General features: G+C 41.2%; 1 protein-coding gene across 19 annotated transcripts in view; it reads right to left on the bottom strand.

Moving 5' to 3' along the window:
• NSD1 (nuclear receptor binding SET domain protein 1) overlaps positions 1 to 27,200 on the bottom strand; it is a 169,475-nt gene that overhangs the window by 131,031 nt on the left and 11,244 nt on the right. For 4 of the 19 annotated variants that reach the window (XM_074292224.1, XM_074292244.1, XM_074292242.1 and 1 more), the window contains exons 1-2: positions 4,957 to 5,210; positions 2,770 to 3,734 (exon numbers count right to left, since the gene is read on the bottom strand). In XM_074292224.1, the coding sequence (XP_074148325.1) occupies positions 2,770 to 3,717 (948 nt within the window). In that variant the 5' untranslated portion in view covers positions 3,718 to 3,734; positions 4,957 to 5,210. The other 15 variants (XM_074292236.1, XM_074292237.1, XM_074292227.1 and 12 more) reach the window with 13 other exon arrangements.

Genomic DNA, 27,200 nt, shown 5'->3' with positions numbered 1-27,200 from the left:
GTATGAGGATGTATTCTGATGGAAGTGGAAATCTTCAACATAAAGAAGATCCAACTCACTTCCAGTTGATCAATGATGGACAGAAATAACTATACCCAGAGAAGGAACACCGGGAAGCGAATGTAAATTGTTAGCACTACTCTCTATCTACCCAGGTTACTTATACCTTCGGAAGCTAATAATTAATGTGCAACAAGAAAATGGTATTTACACACATATATTGTATCTAGGTTATATTGTAACACATGTAAAATGTATGGGATTACCAGCCATCGGGGAGAGGGAGTGAAGGGAGGGAGGGGATAATTTGGAAAAATGAATTTAAAAAAAAAAAAAAAAAAAAGAGTGATAAGCCTAAAATAGGAAAACTACCTGCTTTGGTCACATATTTTAATATTCAAAAACAAAATGAGATGGGGAATAGAAATTGCTCAACTAAAATCCTAGCATCTCCAACGTCATATGTCATATGTTTTTAATTGTTATTCTTACTATCTTCCTGTTTTAAAGAGGTTATTAAACTACACACACACACACACCCAGCCTCCCATTCCTCAGCAGTCAAATGAGAAGGCTGGGCTGATTTCTAAACTGTTTTCTACCCCTAACAAATTTATGAGTCTATATATATTATTATTCAGTCCAGAAGTAAGGTACAATGAAAAGAGAAATGGATGTAGGGTCAAATACTATGTCTGCCACTTACCATCTGTGTGATTATAATTCTCTGGTTCTCACTTTTATCACTGAAAATGATGAGGTCCCTTCCAGATCCAATACTGTGATCCTAATATTTCACAGTATTTTTTAAAAATAATTTGTTGTTTTTACTTCTAGCTGCTAGGGAATGAAGCTGAAAAATCTCATTCTAGGGATTCCAAGTAGGCCTTTCAAATGATAAGAACTGAGTTTCATATGTTTTTTTAAAAATCAAACAAGAAATTAATTCACCATTTTTATAATCAAAATAACAAGAGACATTTTTGGTTTGAAGGTTTTCCCCGCAAAATTTCTTCAACTCCTTTACTTTATACTAACAGTGCACTGATTTTCACAACATAGGAAAACAACAATTCAGAGACCTGTCTCACAATTCACAATGTTTCCCTAAGGATTCATTACAAATGCTATGATATTGATTGACTTCATATTTTTAAAGACCATTTTTAAGGAAAGTCAAGGCTAAAAATATCTGAAAATAGAACTACCTAATTCACCCACATTGAGCCAAAGATTCTTTAAGATGAAAACCTTTATTAAACCCAAAGCAGTCCTCAAGTCAATTATAAGTTTAGGCTACTCCTAACACATCTAGAAATAGCTCCAAAATATTTTCAACCAAACACACACACACACACACACACACACACACACACACACACACACACTCTCTCTCTCTGTCTCTCTCTGTCTCTCTGTCTCTCTCTCCTTCCCTCTCCCTTAAAGGAATATTTATCTCTACTTCCAAGGAGCACATGCATGTTTCTGGCAGGATTTACAAGAAAACATATATGCAAGCCTTACAAGAAAATCAAGGTAAAACTACATATAAAATATATAATAAAAAGTATATAAAAATATTTCATTTGCCTCAATTTCCAAAAAGTTTACACAATAACTTATCCACTCCAATAAATCACCAACTTCTTATACCAGGACAACCTCAAGTATTACCAAAAAAGAAATGCAGTCATTATAAAAATAAATGTATATACACAAAGCCACACTAAATAATCAAAAGATTATTTCAAAAAAAGTTGATATGATATGAAAGATATGAATCAATAGAAACAAAAGTGATACACCCCCATTCTTCTCCTGCAACTTTAAAAGATAGCTGCTATTTGGCAATATTCTTCAAGTGCCCAGAAGAATCACCACATACCATAAAATTATCTTTTGACAAACCTTTCCCCATAATAGTTATTTCTGCAGCACTTGTTAGCTAAGCAGCCCTTTTTCAGAAGCAGTGCTGATGACTATGAGTGTGTAAAAGAGCAAATAAATTGTCAATGTCAAAAACACAATCCTAACTTAAAATCATCTAGTTCAACCCCCTCTCTTGAGATTAGGAAAATTGAGGCGCAAAGTGATTTGCCCAACCCTTCACAGCAGCAAACTTATTAACTGGTTTTGTAATAATAATCTTTTAACTATTGTCTAGGTAATTTTTTAGTTTTGTTTTTTTTCAATCACTTCAGTATTCAAATTACCTTGAAGTTCTTATAATTGTGCCTTGTCTCCAAAGCCATACCCTTCAATAACAGGAAACTCAGAGCAGAACTGGGAACATTTAATGTAATCTGACTTGCTATGTATGATCAACACTGGAAGCTTCTGGTTTGTGCCAAAGAGATGTAGTTTTATATGAGCAGCAATAGCAACCTTATTTTAACTAAAGAAAGCAGCCTTTTCTATGAAGTCTTGACTTAATGAAGAAATTGAAGGCCAAATAAAAAGCATGTGCACTGACAGGCAGTGAAACCTATCACTATTTTCTTAAAGAGTTAGAATAAATGTACACTATTAGCTTTAAAGTTTGTTTCCAAGTAGATTTGAAACTAAGCCTGATTTCTCTTGAAAATCACCTAAAATAACCAAGCACATAGAAAACACAGACCTAAATTCAAAAGGTATTAGGTTTTTCTTGTCAATTATAACCAAAAGGTTTCCAATTACAAAATGACACACAACAGAAACTCAACTAGCAAATTATCAGTTTCAAAAGTTGTCTGTAATACATGTTAAGTTGTACCAAAAACTGCTTACAAATTGCAATTCTTGTGAAGTAGATGATGATGATGTTCCAGGTAATTCTATCATGTTTCCTAACGTACTGGTACTGGAATCTGGATCATCCTGAAAAGATAAATTTATGGAGTTTAATTGTTCTTCTAATGTAATATTTGTATCTCCTAGTGAACAGGGGCCTGGGTGAAGCTCTGGCTTTTCAATTCTGCTGTCCATGGCAGTTCTTTGATTATTTTTCTGCATTTCATTTGGAGGAGCTAATGGTAAAACTGGTGACTTTATTTCACAACTTTCTGTTGTGCTGTCTTGTTCAATTCCCATGAGCACTTCTATACCATTCTCTGATTGGGGCTGGTAATTGCAGGTAGCATTTGTCTTAGTTAGGTCTTGCCTTGTTTTTTCAAAGTTTTCGTCTATACTGTCATCCTCTGTGCCTGGCTGCTCTGTGTCCATTTCAGACTCTATATCTGTATCTGCATCTTCCATACAAACAAAATTGTCAAAGTGTAGAATCCCATTCTTGACAGTCTTTGTCATTTTTACCTTGAACTCAGGGGAGTCATTACAAGTGGGTTCCTGTTTCATATCAAGTGCTCTTGGATCACTAGGACTCAAGGAAGTGCAAACATTTGGTGACCCAGATCTTGAATCTCTCTTTTCAGGGTCTTGAAGGGATTCTGATCCATCAGCAGACCCATTTAAATATTCTACATTGATCATGGAGGCCAAATCCTGTAGTCGCCGCAGTGGAATGTAACAAGATGATGGATCTTGTCCATAAGTAATTTTGGATGTTCCACTATTAATGGCAGCCGATAATTGCATAGCACACCCATTAAGAGGCTCAGAAATATTGGATTGACCATTACCGAAAGGGGTGTCCTTTTCTTCAGGGGCATCTAAATCCACTGTGTTGGAAAAGGGCTGCAGACAATTTCTTCTGGGCAGTTCACAGGTCTGATCCATTCTGGGCCAACATCAACCTGCAAACCAAAAATAAGGCAATCAATCAATGACAGTCAAGAGAACCATCTGTCTCCTTTGCTCTCCAAAATGGCAGCACTAATTCAGAGGCCTACATCTCCTCAAAACCTTTCCAACACATTTACACAGGAAAAAAAAAAGTTCATCAGTCAAACTGGGCTCAGAAAGAGCTACAATAGCATCTTCCCAGGGAAGAGAAGGGCACATGGTCTCAAATAGCAGCTTTTTCCTGTGCTGCTGAGAAAAGGGTGACCAGTTGGTAAACTAAAATTAAAATCTCCAGGAATTCCGTAAGAGATAAGACTCTCAAAGGAAAGAGTCAGCGCCCCCCAATGACAAAACAGAGCCCTCAGCACCAGTTTTCCCCGAGTTGGGGAACCTGAGCAAGAGGTGGGCTTTGGTGCGGTGGCACAAAAAGGTTCCCCCCCCCCACTTCAGTCACAATAGCGCTGCACCCTGCAAACTGCAGCAAAACCAGGCCCAGAGGCCACAGGCGATCATTTATCCCTTCGTGGTAGTCGGTGTCCTCCTGCATAGCCGCCCCTTTAGCCCCGGTGCCCCAGTGGCCAGCAGTCCGGGTGCTCGGCCAGGAGTCAGAACAGCAGTTGCTGCTGCTGCAGCTGCAGCTGCAGATTGACAAACATGGCTGCTGCTGGTGCTGCCTGCCCCCAGCCCCCGCTCCTGCCGGCTCCTTCCCAGAGCCCCGCAAGCTCATCAATATTCAGCGGCCTTGCAAACTTTGCAGCCCGGAGGCTGCCCCCAACAACACCTCCCACCTGCTACGCTACAGGCCTTCCGGCCTGTCCCTACCGCCACTAGCCTAAGGGGCTGCCCCCGGGTACCTACGGCCCGGGGAAGAGAGGGGGACTGGGCTGCAACTCGGCCCAGGCCGGGGGAGGGGGGGAGGGGAGGAAGTTCGCAGCAGGGGCCGGCTAGGCCCGAGCGCCGCTGGTAGTGATGGAGAGGGGAGGGAGCCATACTCCTCCTGCTGCTGCTGCTGCTGCTGCTGCTGCTGCTGCTGCTTCTGCTGCCTGGGCCACAGACTCGGTTCGGCCTGGCCCGGCCTGAGTCGACCAGCTTGGCCCGCGAGCTCTGTCAGACTCGCGCTAGGGCCACAGCTGCAGCCCAAGCAGGGCTGTTCTCCCCGGCTCCGCGTCTCTTTCCTCCCTCCTATTCCTCCCCCTCTGCCCCCGGCCGCCCCGCCCCCCGTCGCCCCCTCACCTCACACGGCCGCCACCATCTTCCCCGCCAGGCCCGGGCTGGGCCGGCCCTCCCCAGTTCAGCGCTCGTGGCGCCCCCTCCCCGGCCTGGCTGCTGGGGAGGGGGGCTGACCTCATTACGCTGAGTAGGGGGTAAGGGATAAGCAGTGAATAGGGAAAAAGAAGCCGCTCGCTGCGCCCCTCCCTCCCCCCTTCTCTCTTCCTAGGCTGAAGGCAGGAGCGAGCGCCCGACCTGCCCCGGCCTGTTTCTCCTCCTCCTCCTCCCTCCCTACTCACTCCCCCCCGCCGCCACCACCACCCTCCTCCACCCTCCTCAGCGCGCGCTCCGGCCCTAGGCGCGCGTGCGCGTGTGCGCGTGCTTCCCCTCTCCCGCCCCCGGGGCTTCGTCTCCCAGCGCGCGTTCCCTCCTCCTCACTCTTGGGGTTCAGCGCGGGTGAAGGCCAGTTCGCGACGGCGCCGCCCAATCAGCTCCGCCCCTCAACTTCATCCCCCCTTTCACTACATATAACCCCCCCATCCCGGTTCGCCACCCTCCTCGTGCCTGGCCCGAGAGCGCCGGGCCCACTGCGCCCCGCGGCCCTGTGCTGTCAAGGCAAGGGCCCGCTTCGAGGGGGGCGGGGGGAGCAATTGGAGTGGGAGCTGTATCCGTCGGTGTCTCCGTCGGAAGCTCGGTGAGGGCCGGCGACGTCAGACTGAAAAGTCTCTGCGGCCCCTCACACACCTCTGAGCGCTACCGCCCTAGCTAGCGCTCCGGTCCCGGCTGCAGCCGCACATGGCTCTGCTTGCAGCCCCCCCCCAGCCACCCCCCCCCCCCGGCTCTCGGTGCCAGGTGGTGTCGGTTGTCTTGGCCTGCCTCAGTCCCGCACCTGGCAGCGGCGGCGAATACCACTGCTGCGGCCTTGCCCACCCTTCTCCTCCTCCTCCTCTTCCTCCTCCTCCAGGCCCGCAGGCCTTCCCTCCCTCCCTCCATGCCTGCCTGACCCGGCTCGGCCCGCGTCAGTCCCGGCCTCCATCTTAGGTTACAGCCAGGGCTCCCCAACCACTGGGCACCTGCCCCCCCCCGGGCCTGGACCATCCCCCACCGTGCTCTAAGGACCACCTGGGTGTCTGGGCTGGGGGGGGCTCCTACGGCTTCAAGTCTGCCCCCCCAAATATGACGGCTGCAGGTGATCTTTCTGTTCCCACCCCCCAAAATACCTAAATAGATACCACCACCACCATCGACCCAGCTGAGCAGGAAACAAAATGGAGGCAGCTGCTGGTCTCCCTGAACGAACCTGGAGCAGCCCCAAAGGCTGGCTCCCCAGCTCAGACGGGGCCTTTGGGGCGGGGACAGGCTGGGCACCGCGGCAGCAGGGGCTGCAGCTTCAGCGGCTGCCCCTTGGAGCTGGGGGGGGTGTTAAGGGGGAGACACCGCCTGGCTCTTCCCATACCCCTCCCCTCCCTCCCTCCCCCTCCCAGCCGATGGTGGTGCAGCAGCAGCGCCCAGCAGCTTGGGTCGGGTTACCCCACCCTGCGGCCCGGCCTGGGCCACAGTCCCCACCCTCGGGCAGACAGACCACCCGCCCCGCCCCACCTACTAGCCCAGAAGCAGACCAGGGGAAGTAGTAGAGGAGATCCACCGGACCACCCGCCCCACCCCCACTCCATTCCCCCCTCCCCCCCCCCCCCCCCGCAGCGAAGGCGGAGGGTCCCACTCCACGCGAATAGCTCCCTTCAGCCCCGCCTGCCTGCAAGTGTGTCTGCAAGCTTGCATGTCAGTCTGTCTTTCGGTTCGTCCTTCTCCGGGTCCTGGCCCTTACCGTCCCGCCCCCACTCATCCGTCAAGGTCCAGATTCGAGGCCGGCTCCCTTCCTCCAGCCTGAGTCTCCCTCCTCCCATTTCCCCCCCCTCCCCACCTTCCTTCTCCTCCTCCTCCTCCTCCTCCTCTTGCCCGCAGCCCGGGGTATTGGTCCCGGTATTTCCCAGCCAGGGGCTCCCAACTCTCAACACACTCATTCGCCTTTCCCTCCTGCCCTAAAGCCTAAGGGGGACCCTCTAGGGTGGATTTCCCTGTTCTCCAGGGTTAAGATCTGAAGGGATTCTGAGCGGTGAGATGGGGCACTGCTCACTTCCCTAATTCCCCCCTCGCCCTCCCTTCCCCCGATCTGCTGCTTGAGCTTCTTTGCCACCCAGGGAGAAGAAGACCTGACGCTCCCCAGCGCTTCCCTGGCCTACTCGGCCCACGGTGACAGCAGGAGGCGCCTAATTATTCAGCACTTGAGCGAAATGCACCCAGACACCAGACGGGGCGAGAGGGCGGATAAACAAAGGGCATGTGCGGTCCCGGGAGGTGCCACCACGGCTCCGAGAGGAGGCAGTTCGGCTGAGGCTGCCGCTGCCGCCGCCGCCGCCGCCGCCGCCGCTGCAGTTCTCGGCGCTGATGCAGATGGCCCTCTAGTGCAGCCTGAGCAGTGCCTTCTTCCCTGCAGCGGGGCTGGGCAGCCCGGCTTCTCTTGGGAACCGGCTTTCGCCGCTGCCGTCTTTTAGTATAAAACAAAACAACCCCCTACACCACCCTCCACTCCGAGCCGGGCTAGCACCCACTCAGCCCCAAAAAGCTTGGGAAGGAGGGAAGGTTCATTGGGGGACACCGGCCCGATTGCTGTCTGGCTTAAAGCCTGTTACAAGTTTAATAACACGATTGGCTAGGGAGGCTTAGAGATGAGACACCGGTTCCAGTCAAGGAACTCCCCGGGTTATGTAACAACTAGGCCCAAATGGGTTTCAGTGAGGCCTGGGAGCTCAAGACTAGGAAAATCAAGAGCCTGCATTCTCCAGCACCCCAACCTTAAGGTTCATGGTATTCACAGTGAATTAGTCCTGATTCAATCCTTTTAAAATGAAAATTAAAACTTTCCCTTTGGGTCTCTACCCAACTCCAACATTTATTGAACAACTTCTCCCCCAAGTCCCAAGCCTTCAGGAAAATCATACAATGTGACTGATTAATCCCGTGTCCCCTCCTTGGCTATGTATTCATAACCTCTTCACTCTTCCAAAACTATTTCCTCCAGAAAGCCTTCACTGATTGCCTTCATTGATTAGACAACAAATGTCCCAAACAAATCAAAAACAACTACCTGCCTTCAAGTAACCACTCTACTTCCCTATCACTTGAGATAGGGCTTGGTATAAATGCATATTTCATTGCCATGGCAACTGAGCTTTGCTACAGCCTGTGAAGTCAGCTCTCAACTCAGCTAAACCAGGATTCCCAGCAGAGGTTAGAGCTTTCCAATCAGGACTGTTCTATTTAGAGAGTTCAGTTTGCCCCCAGTTTCTTACTCTATCATATTAAGTGTGATGGACTATAAAGTAAAAAATGCTCTCTTCCACTCAGCCAGTCTAGGATCCAAACAAGTCCACACCTTTATGCAGCAGATTTTAAATTCTGTGGCGGCCATCACTCTTAATCTATCAGGAGATGAGAAGAGGTATAATAGAAAAACCCTGGGTTTAAAATCATTGACTAACTTCACTGGAATAGAACCTTGGGCAAAGCACTTTGAAAAGAAAGAACTGATGAGGAGATTGGAAAAAAATTCATAAATTCTCCACATCTCAATATTCTCAACTGTAAAATAATGAATAATATTTACGCTGACTTCATAAGGTTGTTTTAAGGAGAACAATGTGTACACCTCAAACTTTTTTAGAAATGGGAGCCATTATGATTGTTGCACTCGTTCCCATTTTTCTAATTCACCATTTTAATGATTCTAGAGTATCCCCCCTTCCTCTGATGATTCTGCTTTGTTACATGCAAGTTTCCCTTGATAGATAATCAGTGTAAGCTCCTTGAGGGCAGTGGTTATTTTGTCTATGGGTGAACTTGCATGTAAGTATAAATACAGAAGATAAACTAAGTAAAATATAATGTATTTTACTTTGGGGAGTTCAAGACAACCTCCTATGAGAAATAAGCTACTCTGAATTATGAAGAAGGTACAAGTCAGAAGAAAAGTGCAGTTAGACCAGGAATACAGAGGATATGAGAATGATTTGTGTGTGACAACAGGTAAGCAGATCAGTTGGCCTTTGAGCCAGTGTTGGAGTACAAATGAATCAGAAGGTAATTTAAGCCACATTATAGGGGGTTGCAAATACTTAAACCCCTGGGGTTTTTTGACCAGACCTCCTATTTGAAGGAAAAAGTTTCTGCCCTCAAAGAGTTTATCATCTAGAGACAGCTCTCCAGATTAGTGAAAACAAATTCAAGTCAGCCCAAGTTTCTTAGCCACTTACTAACTACAGCCCTGGGACAAGGCAATCCACCTCTCAAGTGACTGCAGATCTGTAAAACAGGCCCTGTAGTTAATAACAGTTTTATAAAATGTTGGTATTAATTGAGTCCTGACCCTCATCATCTTCTGCCTCATTCTGCCTTTTCTGTCCCCTTCCAAATTCAGTTTTGTACTTCCCCTTTAAAGTCTGTACAGAAGACCCTCTATTTAACATTGCAACCCCTTCATACCTTCCTTCCTCCCCTTCCAATTCTTTTACACCTAACTTCCCCAGTGACATTGACCTCCTGGCATTCTCAGCTTGAGGCACTTTCTGTGGCTGACTCCTATGCCCAGAATGCTTTCCCTCAGAATCTCCAACCTTTTGGCTTCCCTGGTTTTCTTCAAATCCCAGCTACAATCTACCTTCTACAGGAAGCCTTTTCCAACCTCTCCTAATTCTTCTAGTGCTTCCCTATTAACTATTTCATGCTTATCCTGTACATATTGTTTGTGCATAGTTGTTTGTAGTTATTAGATGGTGAGCTCTTTGAGAGAGCCTTTCTGTTTTTACCCAACACTTAGCATAATGCCTGGCACATAGAGGAAAGTTAATAAAATACTTATTGACTGACTGACCCATTTGACATTTTGACCTCTTCAGCTTTTTCTTCCCAGCTGCTCAGGAATCTTCTCATTAACAAATTCCCCAGGGAACCAAAGCTTCTTGGAGACCACCCTAAGCAGGTGGGGAAAAACTGTGCCTGATCTAGCAGCATTGCTTTCTCCTTTGCGTACATACTCATGCAACTAACATTGCTAAGCTCCTTAGTCACAGCAATAGAGATTATTATAAAGTGCTTTCAATAACTCTGAGACAGATGATGCAAATACTATCCCAATAGTAGGTTCTTTATTAAATGTTCATTAAATAAATCCATTTTTTTTATTATTGTTATTTAGTCATTTCAGCTTATTCTTCAAGATTCCATTTGGAGTTTTCCTGGCAAAGATAATGAAGTGGTTTGCCATTTCCTTCTCCAACTTATTTTACAGATAAGGCAAGGCAAATGAGGCAAATAAGAGTAGTGTTACACAGCTAACTAAAACTCATCTCGCCTAAATCACGGGGCATGAATTTTCTGATCAATTTGACTAACACCAGAACAGCTGGACAAATAAGAAGACAATTACAAAATGGTGTCAGTTATGTTTCCCCCAAAATTCACTTTTGATGGTGACTTACAATGTCACACAACTTGTAGAGACCTTCTAATTCAATGGAAAGAGCACTCAGACAGAAACAGTTGATATGAATGCTAGCCTTATTTACTTACCTGAATAATTACCCACAAGTCACTTCATCTCCTGGGGGCCGGTTCCCCATTTTTAAAATGATGTAATTAAGACATTGATTCCTTCCAACTCTAAATCCTTTGACACTATGAAGGTGAAATAGTCTTTTGACTAACAATCTACTGTTCTTTTCATTTATAGCAAGCCCTTTTCTGTTCCCTAATTTTCTTTGAAGGAGTATTCAGAGATAGGGCAGCTAGGTAAACGAATAGAGCTTAGGCCTGGAGTCAAAAAGATTCTTCCTGAAATCAAATCTTACTTCAGATACTTCCTAACTGCATGACCCTAGGCAAGTCATTTAAACCTGCTGGCCTCAGTTTCCTCATACATAAAATGTACTAGAAAAGTAAAAAACAAACCACTTCAGTGTTTCTGCCAAGAAAACTCCAAATGGGATCATAAGCCAGACACAACTGAAAATAAATGAACAATATTGAGATTTTCTTTTAATTGCCCCAAAGTAACTCACAATCTAATAATACACTTAAAACTCTGACATCAGTAACAGTAATTTATAAGAGATTGAGACAACTGCAGAAAAAGGAAGTAGAAGAGACTTTCCCAGTTTTCAGCCCCCACATTTTATAATAGAGAAGAAAACAGAAATCCAAAGTAGTGGTGACTTACTAGTATAGATTTGATTTTGTGTGCAGAAATCCATGTTGTTTCTCACTCCTGATAAGGGCTGTGTCATTTTTGTTTTTGTATGCTCAGCCTAGCATACAGTAGGGGCTTTTAAAAATGGCCAAATTCAGTCTTGGTATCAGGGTTCTTATGGGTATTGGGTTAACAACAATAGATGATTCAATCTCAATTCTTCACTCAAACTCAATACCCCCTCACATCAGCCACCAAACCAAAGCTTATCAATGTCTCTGGCATCTGATCTCTTCCTCTCTGCTCAACAATTAATCTAGTCTAGGCCCTTATCAGCTCTTGCTAGGATTCCCCTCTCTAAATTCATTTATTATCATTTGCAAGACAAAATGGTAACCACAAAAAGGTCTGATCCTGTTAACCCCACTACTCAAGAAGTTCAATGGCTTCCCAATGTCCTGAGGAAAATAAAAAAATATTACTCTGCTTAGGCTTAAACCCCTTCACAACCTGGCTCTAATGTTATCTTTCTAGTTCGAGTGAAGAGTTGAGACTGAATACCTGTTATCACCCCTCACATAGACATTTTGTTACAACCCAGCAGGGGACCTACTTGTAGTTCCCCATATATAGCAACACATCTGTCATCCCTGGACCTTTGCACAGCATCCCCATGCCTACAAGGCTCAGCTTTGCCTCTTAAAATCCTTTATTGTTCAGTTGTAGATTTCTCATAACCCCACGTGGGGTTTTCTTGGCAAAGATACTGGTTTGTCATTTCCTTTTCCAGCTTACTTGACAGATGAGGAAACTGAGGCAAACAGGGTGAAGTAATTTGCGCAGGATCTCACAGCTATTAAGTGTCTGAGGCTGGAATTGAACTCAAATCTTTTGTGCCACCTAGCAGAATCCTTAGCTCTCTTCAAAGAAAATCAGTTCAAATACTACCTCCTCTAAGACACATTGTTTGATTTTCCCCAGTTAGTGTCTCCCTCTCTCACATTACTTTGTATATGTCCTGTATTTACTTGGTAGTGAACATAGTGTGTGTACACACACAGACACACAGACAGACAGACAGACACACACACACACACACGGTGCCTTACACTGTCCAGGGCACTTACTAAACTCTTACATTTCTGTTGCTTAAATAAGAGTTGATTCTCTTTGTAAATATAAAGTGAGAGTTAAACTAGATGAATTTCTTCAAGCATGAACATTCTGCAAGTCCAGGGCTCACTCTAGTTTAATCAACCACCCCCCTCCCTTTCCACAAAAACATGTCGAGTGACAGCTCCCTTTTTTTCTGAGCCTTCTAACACTGCAGATCTGGGGTTATCACCTTGGTGGTAATAAAGAATATTTGTCCTTACCTGAGTCCCAGAGCACCTTCCCAGTTAGGGTATGTCATAGCTCTCGCTCAGGAGCTCCCAAAGATGAGTAATGGCAACTGCTGGCCCTCCTTTCTCAGAGAGGAGTCTCTGGGGACTGTTCCCCTGTGGCAAGAACACCTGAAACTTAACATATTAGAAGCTGAGCAGACATTTCCCCCCCCAAATCACTGAATCACCTCCCAATTTTCTAGTCTCCCACAATAACACTCCCTCCTCATCCAAAGACATGGGCTTGGTTTTTGTTCAATAATATTTGCATTCTCATTTCCCATCAAAGAATACCAAAGCTAGAAAGGATGAGGAGGGCAGCCTAGTAAAATGCAAAAAGCACTGAATCTTGAGTCAGAGGACCCAGGTCCAAATCCCACTTCTGACCTATGAGCTTTCTAAATATGGGCAAATCACTTCACCCTCCTTGAGTCTCATTTTCCTCATCTGTAAAATGGAAGAGATGGTTTTAGAAGTCCCTTCAGCTCTAAAGGACTCACTTTATGTCTTCAGACTTAGAAAAGATCAAAAAAACTATCAGAGCTAGAAGGGTCTCGAGAATATACAATGTCAGATGTAGACAAGCCTGTTTTTTGTTTTTTTTGTTTTGTTTTGGGGGGGGGTTATTTATTGGGGAAATGTTACCCAGTTACATTTAAAACAACTTTTTTTTACATTTGTTTTTAAAACTTTTGAGTTCCATATGCCCAAAGGGCTATCAAACTGTGCATACTCTTTGATCTAACAGTGTCTCTACTGGGTCTGTATCCCAAAAAGATTATAAAGGAGGGAAAGGGACCCCACATGTGCAAAAATGTTTGTGGCAGCCCTTTTGTAGTGGCAAGAAACTGGAAACTGAGTGGATGCCCATCAGTTGGAGAATGGCTGAACAAGTTATGGTATAAGAATGTCCAGAAATCCTGAGTTTTTCTCTCCCAAATTCATTCATTTGCTTATTTATTTAGATTTTTTTAAGACTAGGTGAATGAGATTCTTTGCTTCAGTTGTTATCTTGACAATCACCAAACGGGTATGTCCTGAGTCATACACAGAACTGTAGGTTCTAAGGTTAAAAAGGCCAAGATCTCCCATTTTTCATCCATGACACTTTCCAGTTGTCCTGATCTCTATCTGTCCAATGGGCTCAGAGAGCTCTGGAGGGGAAAGTAAGGCAGGTGATTTGCCCAGCCCTCCTTCCCTTCAATCCAATTCACTTGCATATCACAGCATCACCTCTCTGATGTCATGGTCCTTTTCAAGAATGAAGGACAAAAAACAATATGTATGTTACAGGATATTATACTATAAGAAATGATCAACAGGATGATTTCAAAGAAGCCTGGAAAGATTTACATGAACTGATGCTGAGTGAAGTGAGCAGGAGGATCATGTACACAGCAACAGCAAGATTATGTGATATGATAAACTTGGCTCTTTTCAACAAGGGTGATTTGGGCTAATTCCAGCAGATTTGTGATGGAAAGAGAGGACTATGGGGACTGAATGTGGATCACAGCATAGGATTTTTCACCTTTTCTGTTATTGCTGTTGTTTGTTTGCTTGTTTTCTTTCTCATTTTTTCCCCTTTTAATCTGATTTTTCTTGTGCAACATGATAAATGTGGAAACATGTTTAGAAGAATTACATGTTTAGTTTATATTGGATTACTTGCAGTCTAAGAGAGGGGGGAAATGGTAAGGGAGGGAGAAAAATCTGGAACATAATGTTTTTCAAAGGTGAGTGTTGAAAACTATCTTTCCATGTATTTTGAAAAATAAAAAGCCATTATTATAATTTTTTTATTCTTTTAATTTCAGATTCTCTCCCTTATCCCCATCCCCAACCCCCATTAAGAAACCACAAGTAAAGTTATGTAAAACATTGTGGAAGAGACTCAGAGACAATGGGGTTAGTAAAAATCCAGAGAGGGAAAAAGTCTTGTCCAAGACGACTTAATGAGTTAGTAACTAGCCATTCTTTTGGCTAAAATCAAGTGTAATGAGTTAGTTGCCAGCAGGCCAAAAACTCAAACCCAGGCCCTTCTTGGTCCTCTTACTTCCGGACCAGTGTTTTTTCCTCAACAGGGTACAAAGAAGATCCCTGCAGTCGAATACATCCAAAAAAGCTGACTCTGGCCTAGCCTTCTCTCCTACTCTTCTCATGTACACTCTATTTCAGTCACATTCATTACAGGATGGAGGTTTGGCTCTAATTTAGCACCTCCAAGGTGAGTTTCTATTTCCTAACCTAAAGGAAAAATGTTCCATTCAGCTTCAGCACAGTAGATAGAGCACTGGCCCTGGTGTCAGAAGAACAAGTTCAAATTTAAACTCACTTGACATTAACTGTGTGACCCTAGGCAAGTCACATACCCCTGAATGCCTCCATTTAAAAAGGGGGGGAGGGAGGAGTGTTCTTCCAAAATAAACTACCAATTTCCTTTTCTGTGTCCTTCCAGGACTGCTTTATTTTCCTGCCTATTGTGCTAGCCCAAGCCTCGTCTAAGGTCTTTCATCCTTCTACCCCAGTCCTAGCCTGAAGCCTTATCCCTACCCCCAGCCAATCATATTATAGAATTTGGGTGCTGGTAGGGTTATTAAAGATCATATGTCCCATCTCTCCAGGAATATTCTTCCTGAGGTACTACTCCCATCATATGATCTTGGGAAAGTCCTTTCCCTTCTCTGATACTCAGTTTCCTAATCTGTAAAATGAGATAGTTATACTAGATGATCTCCAAAAATTCTTTCTCTGCATCTTAAGATTCAACAGTCTCCAGTGGCTTTCCTTTGACTATTACAAAACACAACAAAAATCTTCCTATTCTTTGTAGTCAAATATTTCCAAAAAAGCTGGCTCTGGCCCAGCCTTCTCTCACATTCCTCCCACATGCAGACTCTGCTCCAGTCAAATTAGACTACTCTCCATCCCCCATTTTCACTATACCCTCTCTCTCCATCATGCTACTCAGACCATCCGAGAAATGAGCTTTTCCCAAACTATTCTATTGAATAAAATCCCTTCCCCTTCTTTCAGGGTCCGCCCTGTCCTCAATAAAACTTTCTGACTCTATCTCATCCTTCAACTGAAAATTGGAGGAAGTTTCTCTTAGTACTTTCCAGTCTGCACATAATTTTATAATTATTTGTATACCTGACTTCCTCTCAATGTAACGTTAGTTCCTTAAGAACAGGACATATATATAAACTAAGGACCCAATATTTAATGAATTTAGTGTTTTTGCTCCAAAGCCATTATGAGGGATAAAAGGAATGAAAGCTCCTAAGTTACAAGGATAAAATCAAAACCAAGCTCTCATGACCCCAGTAGGCCTTGCCACTACCAGGGTTTATACTCTTAGAAGGAAGACATTCATAGCAATGAGCATGGAGTTATGGTAGGTTTCCTAAAACACTGAATGACAGAGCTGGAAGGACCACATTTGCAAAGGGTCTTACAAAACATAACTTCAGGGCATAAGAGAAGTAAAACTGAAATAATAGTCCCTTTACATGTGTATAGCACTTTGCAGGCTACAAAAGGCCCTTCAATACTTGCTAGCAAGGCCATAAAGATGATTCAGGCTTCAGAGTGAAGATGGACGGACTTCCACCAGATTTAGAGCTTAAAAAAAAAAAAGGACCTTATAAGAGATCAAGCAGGTTAACCCACTCATCAGATTAGGAAACAAAGCCTGCCTTACATGTAACAACTTTAGATAAAATCCTGTATGTATGACATGTATAGCTAGTATGACAGAAAAGGAAAATAATAAATTTTGGAGGGGATGGGGGGAAAATTGAGACACTAATGCAACTGCTGATGGGGTTATGAAGTGGTCTGGTTATTATGGGCCAATTTGGAATTATGCCCAAAGAGCTATAAAATCCTTTGACCCAGAAATACCACTGTTAGGTCTAATGCCTAAAGGATATATATATATATATATTTTAAGAGTGGGGATGGCAGGGAGAAACCTACATGCACAAAAATATTTATAGTAGCTCTTTTTGTGATAGCAAAGAATTGGAAATTGAGATGTCCCCATCAATTGCAGAATGGCTGGATAAATCATGATATATGATTGTGATGAACTTGACTACCACTGTTCTATAAAAAATGCTGAGCAGGATACTTTCAGAAAAACTTGGAAAAACTTAAATTAACTGATGCAAAGTGAAGTGAGCAGAACCAGAACAATATTGTACACAGTAATAGCAATATTATATGATGAATAACTGTAAATGACTTAGTTATTTTCAATAATACAAAGATCCAATACAATTCTTATGTACCTATGAGGAAAAGTGCTATCCTATTTCTTGAGAAAGAACTGATGAAATCTGAATGTGGATCAAAGTAGTATACTGTTTTTTCTATTTTTCCTTTTCTTTTTTTTCTGCTGTATTTTTTTCACCCATGACTAATATGAAAATGTGTTTTGCATGACTGCACCTGTATAACTATCAAATTGCCTGCCTTTTCAATAAGAGGGAAATAAAAGAAGGGTGGGAGAGAATGTAAAACTCAAAATTATAAAAAAAAATTTAAGGTTAAAAATTGTTTTCGTGTTTAATTGGGGAAAAATAAAATATGGAAATTGTTAAAAACTAAACAAAACCAACTTCCTAGTCAACTCCATACTATGCTTCTTGCATTCTAGCCACCATCTTTATCTTCCCCCAAACTCTGGTGCTGGATATCTTTCATCTATCTTGCCTAAATCCTCCACTCCATTTCCCAGCAATTAGCACATCAAACTAGGGCTATCCTCAACACTTCCCATTACTATAACCTTCTCTTGCTTTTGAGCTCCCCAGAAGTATTACCTTTCCCCATTAAAATGCAAGCTCCTAGCAGGAATTGTTCTACTGGCTTCCATTTGTATACAAAGAGCCTAGAAAAACTCTGGCATTTAGTAAGTACTCAAAACTTTTCTATCTACCTACCTACCTATGAGAAGCTGTGGCAATGAGATAGTGAAATATCTGCCCAGACTAAAGAAGAAAGCTGATATGAGGAAGTAAAGAGATGTTGTTGACAACTAGATGAAAAAGCAAACTGGATGAGACCAGATTATGGATGACGCTCAGAATCTCAAAACTGGATGGGAAGAATTCTACTCCCTGGGAGCAAACAAAACTGCAGCACCACTTTCACCAGTCAGTCCAACAAATAATTGAAGATGGCAACTACATCTTCACCAACCCTTCTCTTCTCCAGATTAAATATTCCTTGGTCCTTCAATAGGTATTCCTAAAGCCCCAAGGTCACCAATCTCCTCTTAAGGCCTAGTCACCCTCCTCTGGACACTCTCCAGTCTGTCGATGCCCTTTCTAAATGCATCACATCAAAGGTGACAGTCATCCTAAACTAAGTCAGGAAATCACCTAATATGTTCTAGCAATTACACCCTTCTTAACACTGCTTAAAATTACATTAGCATTTTTTAAGCTGCCATGTCACACTGTTTTCTTCAGTTTGCAGGTCTGCTGCCTACACTACTCTCCAATACTATATGTGCTTAAACAGCTGACTCTTTAAACTAAAACTATAGTATAGTATAGTATAGTATAGTATAGTATAGTATAGTATAGTATAGTATAGTATACTAAATTTCATCTATGTAAAGCATTTGCAACAAGAAGGTCAAAAGAGAGCAGAAACTGCCTTTTAAAAAAAATACAATTCTTGCCAAATAAGAGACATGGCAATCAAGTGGAATAATGTTTAAGAGTTCAAATTCATTTATAAAACACTACAGAAGATATAGAAGGATAGCTGTTCTTGCTATTGTCAAGTCAATTCAGTCTTATTCAACTCTTCATGATCTCATTTGAGGTGTTCTTGGCAGAGATATTGGAGTAGTTGGTCTTTTCTTTCTCCAGCCCACTTTATAGATGAGAAAACTGAGATATACAAGATCACACAGAAAGGTCTGAGACCTTTGAACTCAGGTCCTCCTGACTTCAGATCTGGACTCCATCCACTAGCCACCTAGCTATCCTGAAGAAAATGGTAGAAAACAATCAGCATCCCCTAAGAGTGAAAAGGGGAGACAAAAACAAGTCTCCAAAAAACCTGGCACAATTTCCAACTAAGCTTTATCATTCTTACAATTTTTCTATGTGAAACTGGCTGGAAGAAACCAAGTAGAAAATGGAATGGAATCATCAGTGTTTCCATAACTCTTTATTTGCCTATCAATGAGAGGCAAATAACCACATTTCATCTCTCAAGCACTTTAGCCCTAAAATAAGCTAAAAGAAATGGTTCCTAAGAAGATAAAGTCCAAGAGTTGCTACACCAGAACAAGTACACACAGAACTAATCTCTATTTGGAAGGTGCACAATCTTAAAAGCACTGAGGGATTTTATAAGATCGCACAGGATGAATTGGTCCAGTCATTCTGGAAAACAATTTGGAGCAATGCCCAAAAAGTTACTAAACTTTGTCCCATTGGTACTACTACTAGTCCTTATTTCAAGACAGTGGTCCTCAAACTTTTAAAATAGGGGGCCAGTTCACTGTCCCTCAGACTTGTGGGAGGGCCGGACTATAGTAAAAACAAAACCTCACACTCTTTGCCCATTTGCCATAACTTGGCTGGCGGTATAAACATCTTCAGCTGTGGCATCTGGCCCCCGGGTCATAAGTTGAGAACCCCTGCTCCAAGAGATCAAAGAAAGACAAAATACTCATGTGTGGAGTAGCTGGGTGGCGCAATGGATAGAGCACCAGCCTTTATGTCAGGAGGACCAGAGTTCAAATCTGACTTCAGACATTAACACTTCCTAGATGTGTGATCCCTGATAAGTCACTTAACCCAATTGTTTCAGGAAAAAAAATACTCATATGTACAAAAGTATTTTAGTGTTGATGTTTGTAGTGGCAAAATTAAGAGAAAGCCCAAAATATGGGATATGAATGTAACGGATTATTATTGTGCCACAGGAAATGAAATGTCTTCGAGAAACCCAGGAAAACTCAAATGAATGGATGAATACTGAAGTTTACAGAGTCAGGAGAACAATTTATATAATAACAACATTGTAAAAACAAAACTTTGAGAGGCTAAAAACATTTGATCATTGGAATAACCAATCACAATTCCAGAGGTCTGATGATAAAGAATACCACTATCCCACTATCTGACAGAAATGAGTGATGGATGCAAGAAGCAGAATGAGATGAACATTTCTGGCAATGGACAATGTAGAACTCTCAACTAGGTACATTTATTACAAAGAATTTACTTTTTTTTTTTTTCTTTCTCAAATGAAGTGAAGGTGAATAGGAAAAAAAAATTGCTCATTTATTTTAAAAAGTTTTATCTTCTAAAAAACATCAGAGGACTACATGATGATCAATTCTGATCATGTGGCCCTCTTCAACAATGAGATGAAACAAACCAGTTCCAATAGAATAGTAATGAATTGAACCAGTAAAACCCAGAGAAAGAACTCAGGGAAAGGAGTGTGAACCACTACATAGAATTCCCAGCCCCTTTGTTTTTGTCCACTTGCATTTTTGATTTCCTCCACAGGCTAATTGTACACTATTTCAAAGTCCAATTCTTCTTGTGCAGCAAAATAACTGTATGGACATGTATACATATATTGTATTTAACATATACTTTCACATATTTAACATATATTAGTCTACCTGCCATCTGGGGGAGGGGGTGGGGGAAGGAGGGGAAAAATTGGAACAAAAGGTTTTGCAACTGTCAATGCTGAAAAATTACCCATGTATATATCTTGTAAATAAAAAGCTATAATAATAAAAAAAAAATCAGAGGAAAACAGATGACACAGAATTCAAGGTCATCTAGTCTGATCCTATTTAGCTTAAGTTAAAGAACTGAGACTTAGACAGGTTAAATATCTTGCCCAAAGTTTTATAGGTACATCAGTAAATGGCAGGTATGGAATCTGAATCTGAAATCTTTTATTCTAAACCCTTCATATTTTGCATCATACTTGAAGGAAAGATAGCAAAAAAATAAAAGAAATCAGGTGATTTAAAATAGCATTGGTTAACTACCAACCTGTTTATTTCTCATTTTTTGGTTGGTTTTTTTTTTTTTACCTTATTTACTTTAGTTTTACTTTTTAAACAGTATTTTATTTTTCCAAATACATGTAAAGATAGTTTTTAACACTCACCTTTGCAAAACCATGCGTTCTAAATTTTTCTTCCTTTCCCTCCCCTCCAAGACAGCAAGCAATACAACATAGGTTAAACAAGTGTAATTCTAACCACATTCCCATATTCATAATGCTGTACCCCCCCAAAAAAAATCAGATTAAAAAGGAAAAAACACTAGAAAGAAAAAACAAGCAAAAAACAACAAGTTATATTTCCCATCTTCATAACAAATCTTGTAGAAAATGGTCAGTGATATTCCTAATGAAAAAATTCGAGAAGGTAACAAAGACTTTTTGCAAATAATTATCTCCGGCAAACCACATCTTTGCCCTCAGAATAAAAGATCCTACTGTGTTTATTGCTCATGCAGAGCAAAATACAACAAATTCTCCTAGATCAAGTAGTATCTTATGCATAAGTTAAAATACTACAAGATTCCTAATACCATGCTATCAGAGAGATAACTTCAAGCAGTGCTCTTATTCATGGCAAACAAGGCATAAAACAAGGACACCAAAGGCAAAAACCACTATTGCAGAAAATATCCAAGCAAGGTCCAAATAAAAGTGGGATTCCCTAGAGAAGGTAAGATCTACCAGATGTTTCATATCTTCTGATGATTTCAACTGTATTAAGTCCAATAACATGGTAATGGCCTATTCAATGAGATCCATGATTATGCCAAAGAAATAAACCTAATAAGCCATACCAAAAAAAACTAAGTGGATGAATAATGGATATCATCCAAATTACAATGTACAATAAAATGGCCAGTCTCCTAAATGAATAGATCTATATATTTTTGAAAAATGAGAAAAATTTAACCAAAAAAAAATTTATAAGAGACAATAGATGAGAGTTGGGTCTAGAATTAAGTGGAAAAATGTAAGATTCAGGAATCTTACCCTATTCTTTTTTTTTTTTTTTTTTTTGCACTGAGGCAATTGGGGTTAAGTGACTTGCCCAGGGTCACACAGCTAGGAAGTGTTAAATGTCTGAGGCCACATTTGAACTCAGGACCTCCTGACTTCAGGGCTGGTGCTCTATCCACTGCTCCACCTAGTGCCCCTCTCTTTCATATCTTTTAGATTTTTATTGACATTACATATTCATGGGTAATTTTTTGTAACATTATCCCTTGTACTCACTTCTGTTCCGACTTTTCCCTTCCCTTCCTCCACCCCCTCTCCTAGATGGCAGGTAGTCTTATACATGTTAAATATGTTATAGTATATCCTAGATACAATATATGTGTGCAGAACTGAAAAGTTCTCTTGTTGCACAGGAAGAATTGGATTCAGAAGGTAAAAATAACCTGAGAAGAAAAACAAAAATTTCTCATTTCCCAGTGTTCCTTCTCTGGCTGTAACTGATTCTGTCCATCATTGATCAATTGGAACTGAATTAGATCTTCTCTTTGTAGAAGATATCTACTGCCATTAGAATACATCCTCATATAGTATTGTTGTTGAAGTATATAATGATCTCCTGGTTCTGCTCATTTCACTCAGCCTCAGTTCATGTAAGTCTCTCCAGGCCTTTCTGAAATCATTCTGCTGGTCATTTCTTACAGAACAATAATATTCCATAACATTATGTCACAATTTATTCAGCCATTCTCCAATTGATGGGCATCCACTCAGTTTCCAGTTTCTGGCCACTACAAAGAAGGCTGCCACAAATATTCTTGCACATACAGGTCCCTTTCCCTTATTTAAAATCGCCCGGTAGGGACAGCTGGATCAAAGGGTATGCACAGTTTGATAACTTTTGAGCATAATTCAAGATTGCTCTCCAGAATGTATCTTACCCTATTCTTTTTTGTTTTGTTTTGTTTTTCTTTTTTCCTGAAGCTGGGGTTAAGTGACTTGCTAGGAAGTGTTAAGTGTCTGAGACCAAATTTGAACTCGGGTCCTCCTGAATTCAGGGCTGGTGCTCTATCCACTGAGCCACCTAGCTGCCCCCTCTTACCCTATTCTTAAGAGCTTCCTGATACAAACCCCTTTTTTAACATCTGAAGAGTCAAAGTTTTAGGAGACTAGCACAGAACAACTCAAGTCACTTAGCTCCAGTTGCCTCAGCAAAAAAAAAAAAAAAAAAAAAAAAAAAAAAAAAAAAAAAAAAGGAAGAAAGAAAGAGGAACCTCATAAGGAAATCCAGGGAGACTACAGGAGAACCACTGGACTTCAATGATACTCATTAAATAGCAAAAGACCTACAGGAAGGCCCCCAGATGGTTGAACAAGATTCACACAGAGTGGCAAGGTGAAGATGGATTTCAATTAATGTGAGAATGCCCACATGAAATGAGGTTACAATTCACTAAAAGTGCAGAAGTATTATTTTCAGCATATCATTGATTCTTCCCCAATTTCATGTCATCTTCAAGTATAAGTATGTCTTCTAAACTCAGCAAAGGACTAATCAATTCCTGAGGCAGCCTTTATACCAGTTTGACAACAACCTCTGAATGGCTACTCTCTCTGCCAACTGGTCATTCAACAGGTTCCAAATCCATCTCACCATCCTATCATCTCCTTCCTTCCAGTAAGGGAGGACACATCAAACAGACTTTGGTCAAAGCCTCCAGGCTGTCTAAAGCATCCCCAATCTACTAATAGTATGAAAAGAAAGAGAGAAGAAAGGAAAGGAGGGAGAAAAGAAGAAAGAAATACTGAGGGAAACTATAATTAAAAAACAAAATAGCTATTAAGACTTATTTTAAAATTTTAAAAACGTATAAAGTGTATTTTTTAAAAAGCTAAGAAGTAGGAGTTAATCTGTAATTATCTTTTCTTGAAGAAATCATGTTGGCTTTTAATCATAACTCCTTTCTTTTCTAAATTCTTACAAACTATACCTTCACTAAGGTTTTACATTGCAAACACTGTAAGTTGAAATGATTGATATTCTGGCAAGTTTTGCTGAAGTACTCCCCCGCCCCATATTTCTCTCCTACTTCACCCCTACAATTTTTTAAAATTTCTTTTTTAAAAATAAGAGATGAGAAAGAATATATTTGAAAATGAAATTCATGTAAAAAAAATCAATAAAAATTTTAAATAATGTTCGAGGACATTGTCAGGAATCAAACCCAGCATCAAACTCATTTGTCTAAACTCACTTATCTAAAGCTTAAATTTTCTATTTCTTAGAAAAAAGGTCAATCTTCACCTGTGTCTAGTATGCAGCACATCTCCCATGGTCTATAACTTCTCAATGGCTGAACAATCACATCCATCAGTTTTGTTTTGCTTTGGTTAAAAAATAAAGTAAAAAATCTTGGGACACACTTCATCTGAGTGGACCTAGTGTCTTGAATTCATTTAGGACAAACAGATGCCTAATACTATCTACTCATATTTTAGGTTTCAAACAAACCCTATTAACCCACTTTTATTTTATCCTTTCCAGCCAAAGATCATCCTTCATAGAAACAAAAGACAAAGTTAAAACTAAGTATTGTATCCACCTTCTCTTCATGACCCAATATCATCCTTTCATCCAGGCTATCCATAGTCCTAAAAAAGGGACTTCTCTTATCTTCCTACTGCTTCCAGCATCATTTTAAGTCTTTTTCAGTTATGCTTTGCCCTTCTTCCAATCAGATATAGAACCCAGGTGAAGTTTTAGCTTTCCAACACTATTCTTAAAGAGCCAGATGACTCTTTTGTACTTGTTCTCCAAAACCTGCTTGTAATTCTACATACCATGCATATATTTTTTAAAAAATTCAAGTTTATCAATTGAATGTTGGGTAATTATAATGACCTAGGTTGGTCCACATGAAAATGTGGAACCTGACTGTCAGAAATGGCAGATCTAATTTGTGCTTACGTTTTTCAGTAGTGTGCCCCATTTGGGGTTTTCCTGACAAAGACACTGGAGTAGCTTGCCATTTCCTTCTCTAGTTCATTTTACAGATGAAGAATCCAAACCAAAAGGGTAAATGACTTGCTCAGGGTTACAGAATTAATCTGAGGTGGCATTTTAACTTGACACCATGCCCAACACTCCATCTGCTTCATCACCTAGTTGCCTTCAGGCCTAATTAACTTTTAAGAACCATGCCCCTCTCCCACCTTCCTAATTACAAGGAATGATTTTTTTTTTTTTTTTAGAGCAGGGAAAGAGATGATGATATTCAGAAATAAAGGTGATAAAAAGACAAAAACAAAAATTAATTTTTAAAAAATTCTAAGTTTGTGGATACATCCTTTATCTACTGTCTTTAGATGGTTTCCTCATTTTTTCTTTTTTTTTAATGGAAATCGTTTGCTTTTGTGCCATCAGAATACCATACTGGAGCTCTCCATTTCTCTAGACAAAAATTTCTGTGCAGAATTTTTGGTCCTGAGCTATAATCTGTGAATTCTTTGAAATCCATTCTCCCTAAACCTACAGTAGATATAGAGACTAAGCTGAACTTCCCTTTCCTCTGTCCTTTCCAAAGGACAGCTAGAAGGGACAACAAAATATTAGGGCAGGAACACAGCAAGTCACAATATGAAGAACAGAAAAGAAATTAGAATATATAATAATAGAGCCAAAAAGAAACTTAGAACATATTATGAAAGAATGATAGAGTCTTTAGAACACAATAACAAAGCTAGAAGGGCCTTTAAAACAGAAAGCTACAACTGGAAAGACCTCATAATACAGAATATTAGCATAAAAAGAGAACAGCAGAGCTGCAAAAGACCTAACAACAAAGAATGTCAGAGCTGGTCCTCGGAACAAAGACCATTTGATGTCAGGGAAGCTTAGAACACAGAATGTTAGCACTGGAAGGAGCTTTGAATCTGGGTTGTTGGTACTAGAAGCACCCTTAGAATATAAAATGTCAGAGCCCAGGTCAGGACCTTAGATCATAGAACATAAAAAGATATAGCTAGAAGGGAGCTCAGAACAGAAAATGTCAAACCTGGAAGGGTACATGGACTTTATCAAGAAGTTCAATGCTTTACTTGGTGGTAGAAGTTGTGACTTGACTGAGCTGATAAGTTAACAGAGAAGTCACCTTTATTTCTGAATACATTTCTAAATACAATTGGACTACCCCCACCCACCCATACACACAATGTATTGTTCAGTTGTGTCTAACCCTTTATGACTCAATTTGGGGTTTTCTTGGCAAAGATACAAGAGTGATTTGCCATTTCCTTCTCCAGCTCATTTTACAGATGAGAAAATTTAGGCAAATTACAGGTAAGTGACTTGCCCAGGATCATACAACTAGAAAGTATCTGAGGTCACATCTGAACTCATGAAATCTTCCTGACTCCAGGTCCAAGTTCTATCCACAAAGCCACCTTGCAGTCCACCCCACACAATGGGAATAGACTACAAGGAAATTAGCCATGTCAGTAAAGAATTACCCTATTCTCTAAGACCCCACTTATCCCCAGTTAGAAAATCACAAAATCTCTGAGTTAAATGGGCCCTTGGGTTCATCTAGTCAGGCTTAAATCTCACTACTGTATTCATGACAAGATCTCCATCCTCCCCTTGAATTCCTCCAGTGACAAGAATCTTGTTTCCTCAATCCATTTCATTTGCATAGCTCCTAAATGATAACATGATTATCTAGTCTTTAGTAGAAGTTTTCCATTGAGAGTGAACTCCAATCCATCTACCACACTGCCTGGTACATTGTTAAGTGCTTAATTAACATTTATTTATTGATTCAATGATTTCCCCCTCCAGCTGCTAAGGTGGTTTTTTTTTTTTTTTTAAATGTAGGTTCTGTCACCTTGATTCTCATGAGCTCAAATGGTTCCCTGATGCCATCAAGGATCAATTATAAATTCCTCTTTCACTTAAAGCTCTTTATAATGTGACCTCTTTCAGGTTTTTCATTCCCACTCCCTCCATGAACTCTGGGATCTTTGATTCACTGGCCCACCTGCTCTTTCTGTGCCCCATGAGATTCCCTGAGGATTCACCTCAAGTCTTTCAGGAGGCTTTTGCCTATCCTGTGAGTGGTCTGTGCCTTCCCCTTTCAGAATGACAGGTACTCTGTGTAGATTGTAGGATGAAAATTGCAGCTAAGTCCTCTGACTTTAACTCTCTTCTTTTGAAGATAAAGAAACAAAGGTTATCAAACTAGTAAGTATAGTACACCTAATAAGTGTCTGAGACAAGATTTGAACTCAGGTCTTCCAGACTTGGAGTCCAGGGCTCTATCCACTGAGGCACCTATCAATCATTAACTTGTATTTAGTATTTATAGTTACCTCTATTAGAATGTAAGCTACTTGAGGGAAGGAACTTTTTTTCCCCTACCTTTCTTTGTAGTCCTAGCTTACAATAAGAGTTTAATAAATGCTTTCTGACTATCTCCTGAGGCAACCAGCCATTCGGTTACTTGTTTCCTTTTTGTTAGGAAATTGGGGTTAAGTGACTTGCCCAGGATCACAAAGCTAGGAAGTGTCAAGTGATGGTAGTTGAACTTAAACTCAGATCTTTCTGATTCCAGGGCCTCCATCTA

The sequence above is a fragment of the Sminthopsis crassicaudata genome, chromosome 2 (assembly GCF_048593235.1).
Source record: "Sminthopsis crassicaudata isolate SCR6 chromosome 2, ASM4859323v1, whole genome shotgun sequence".
Taxonomy (NCBI): Eukaryota; Metazoa; Chordata; class Mammalia; order Dasyuromorphia; family Dasyuridae; genus Sminthopsis; species Sminthopsis crassicaudata.
The sequence above is the reverse complement of the archived record's forward strand: the minus strand, read 5'-3'. Positions and strand labels throughout refer to the sequence as shown.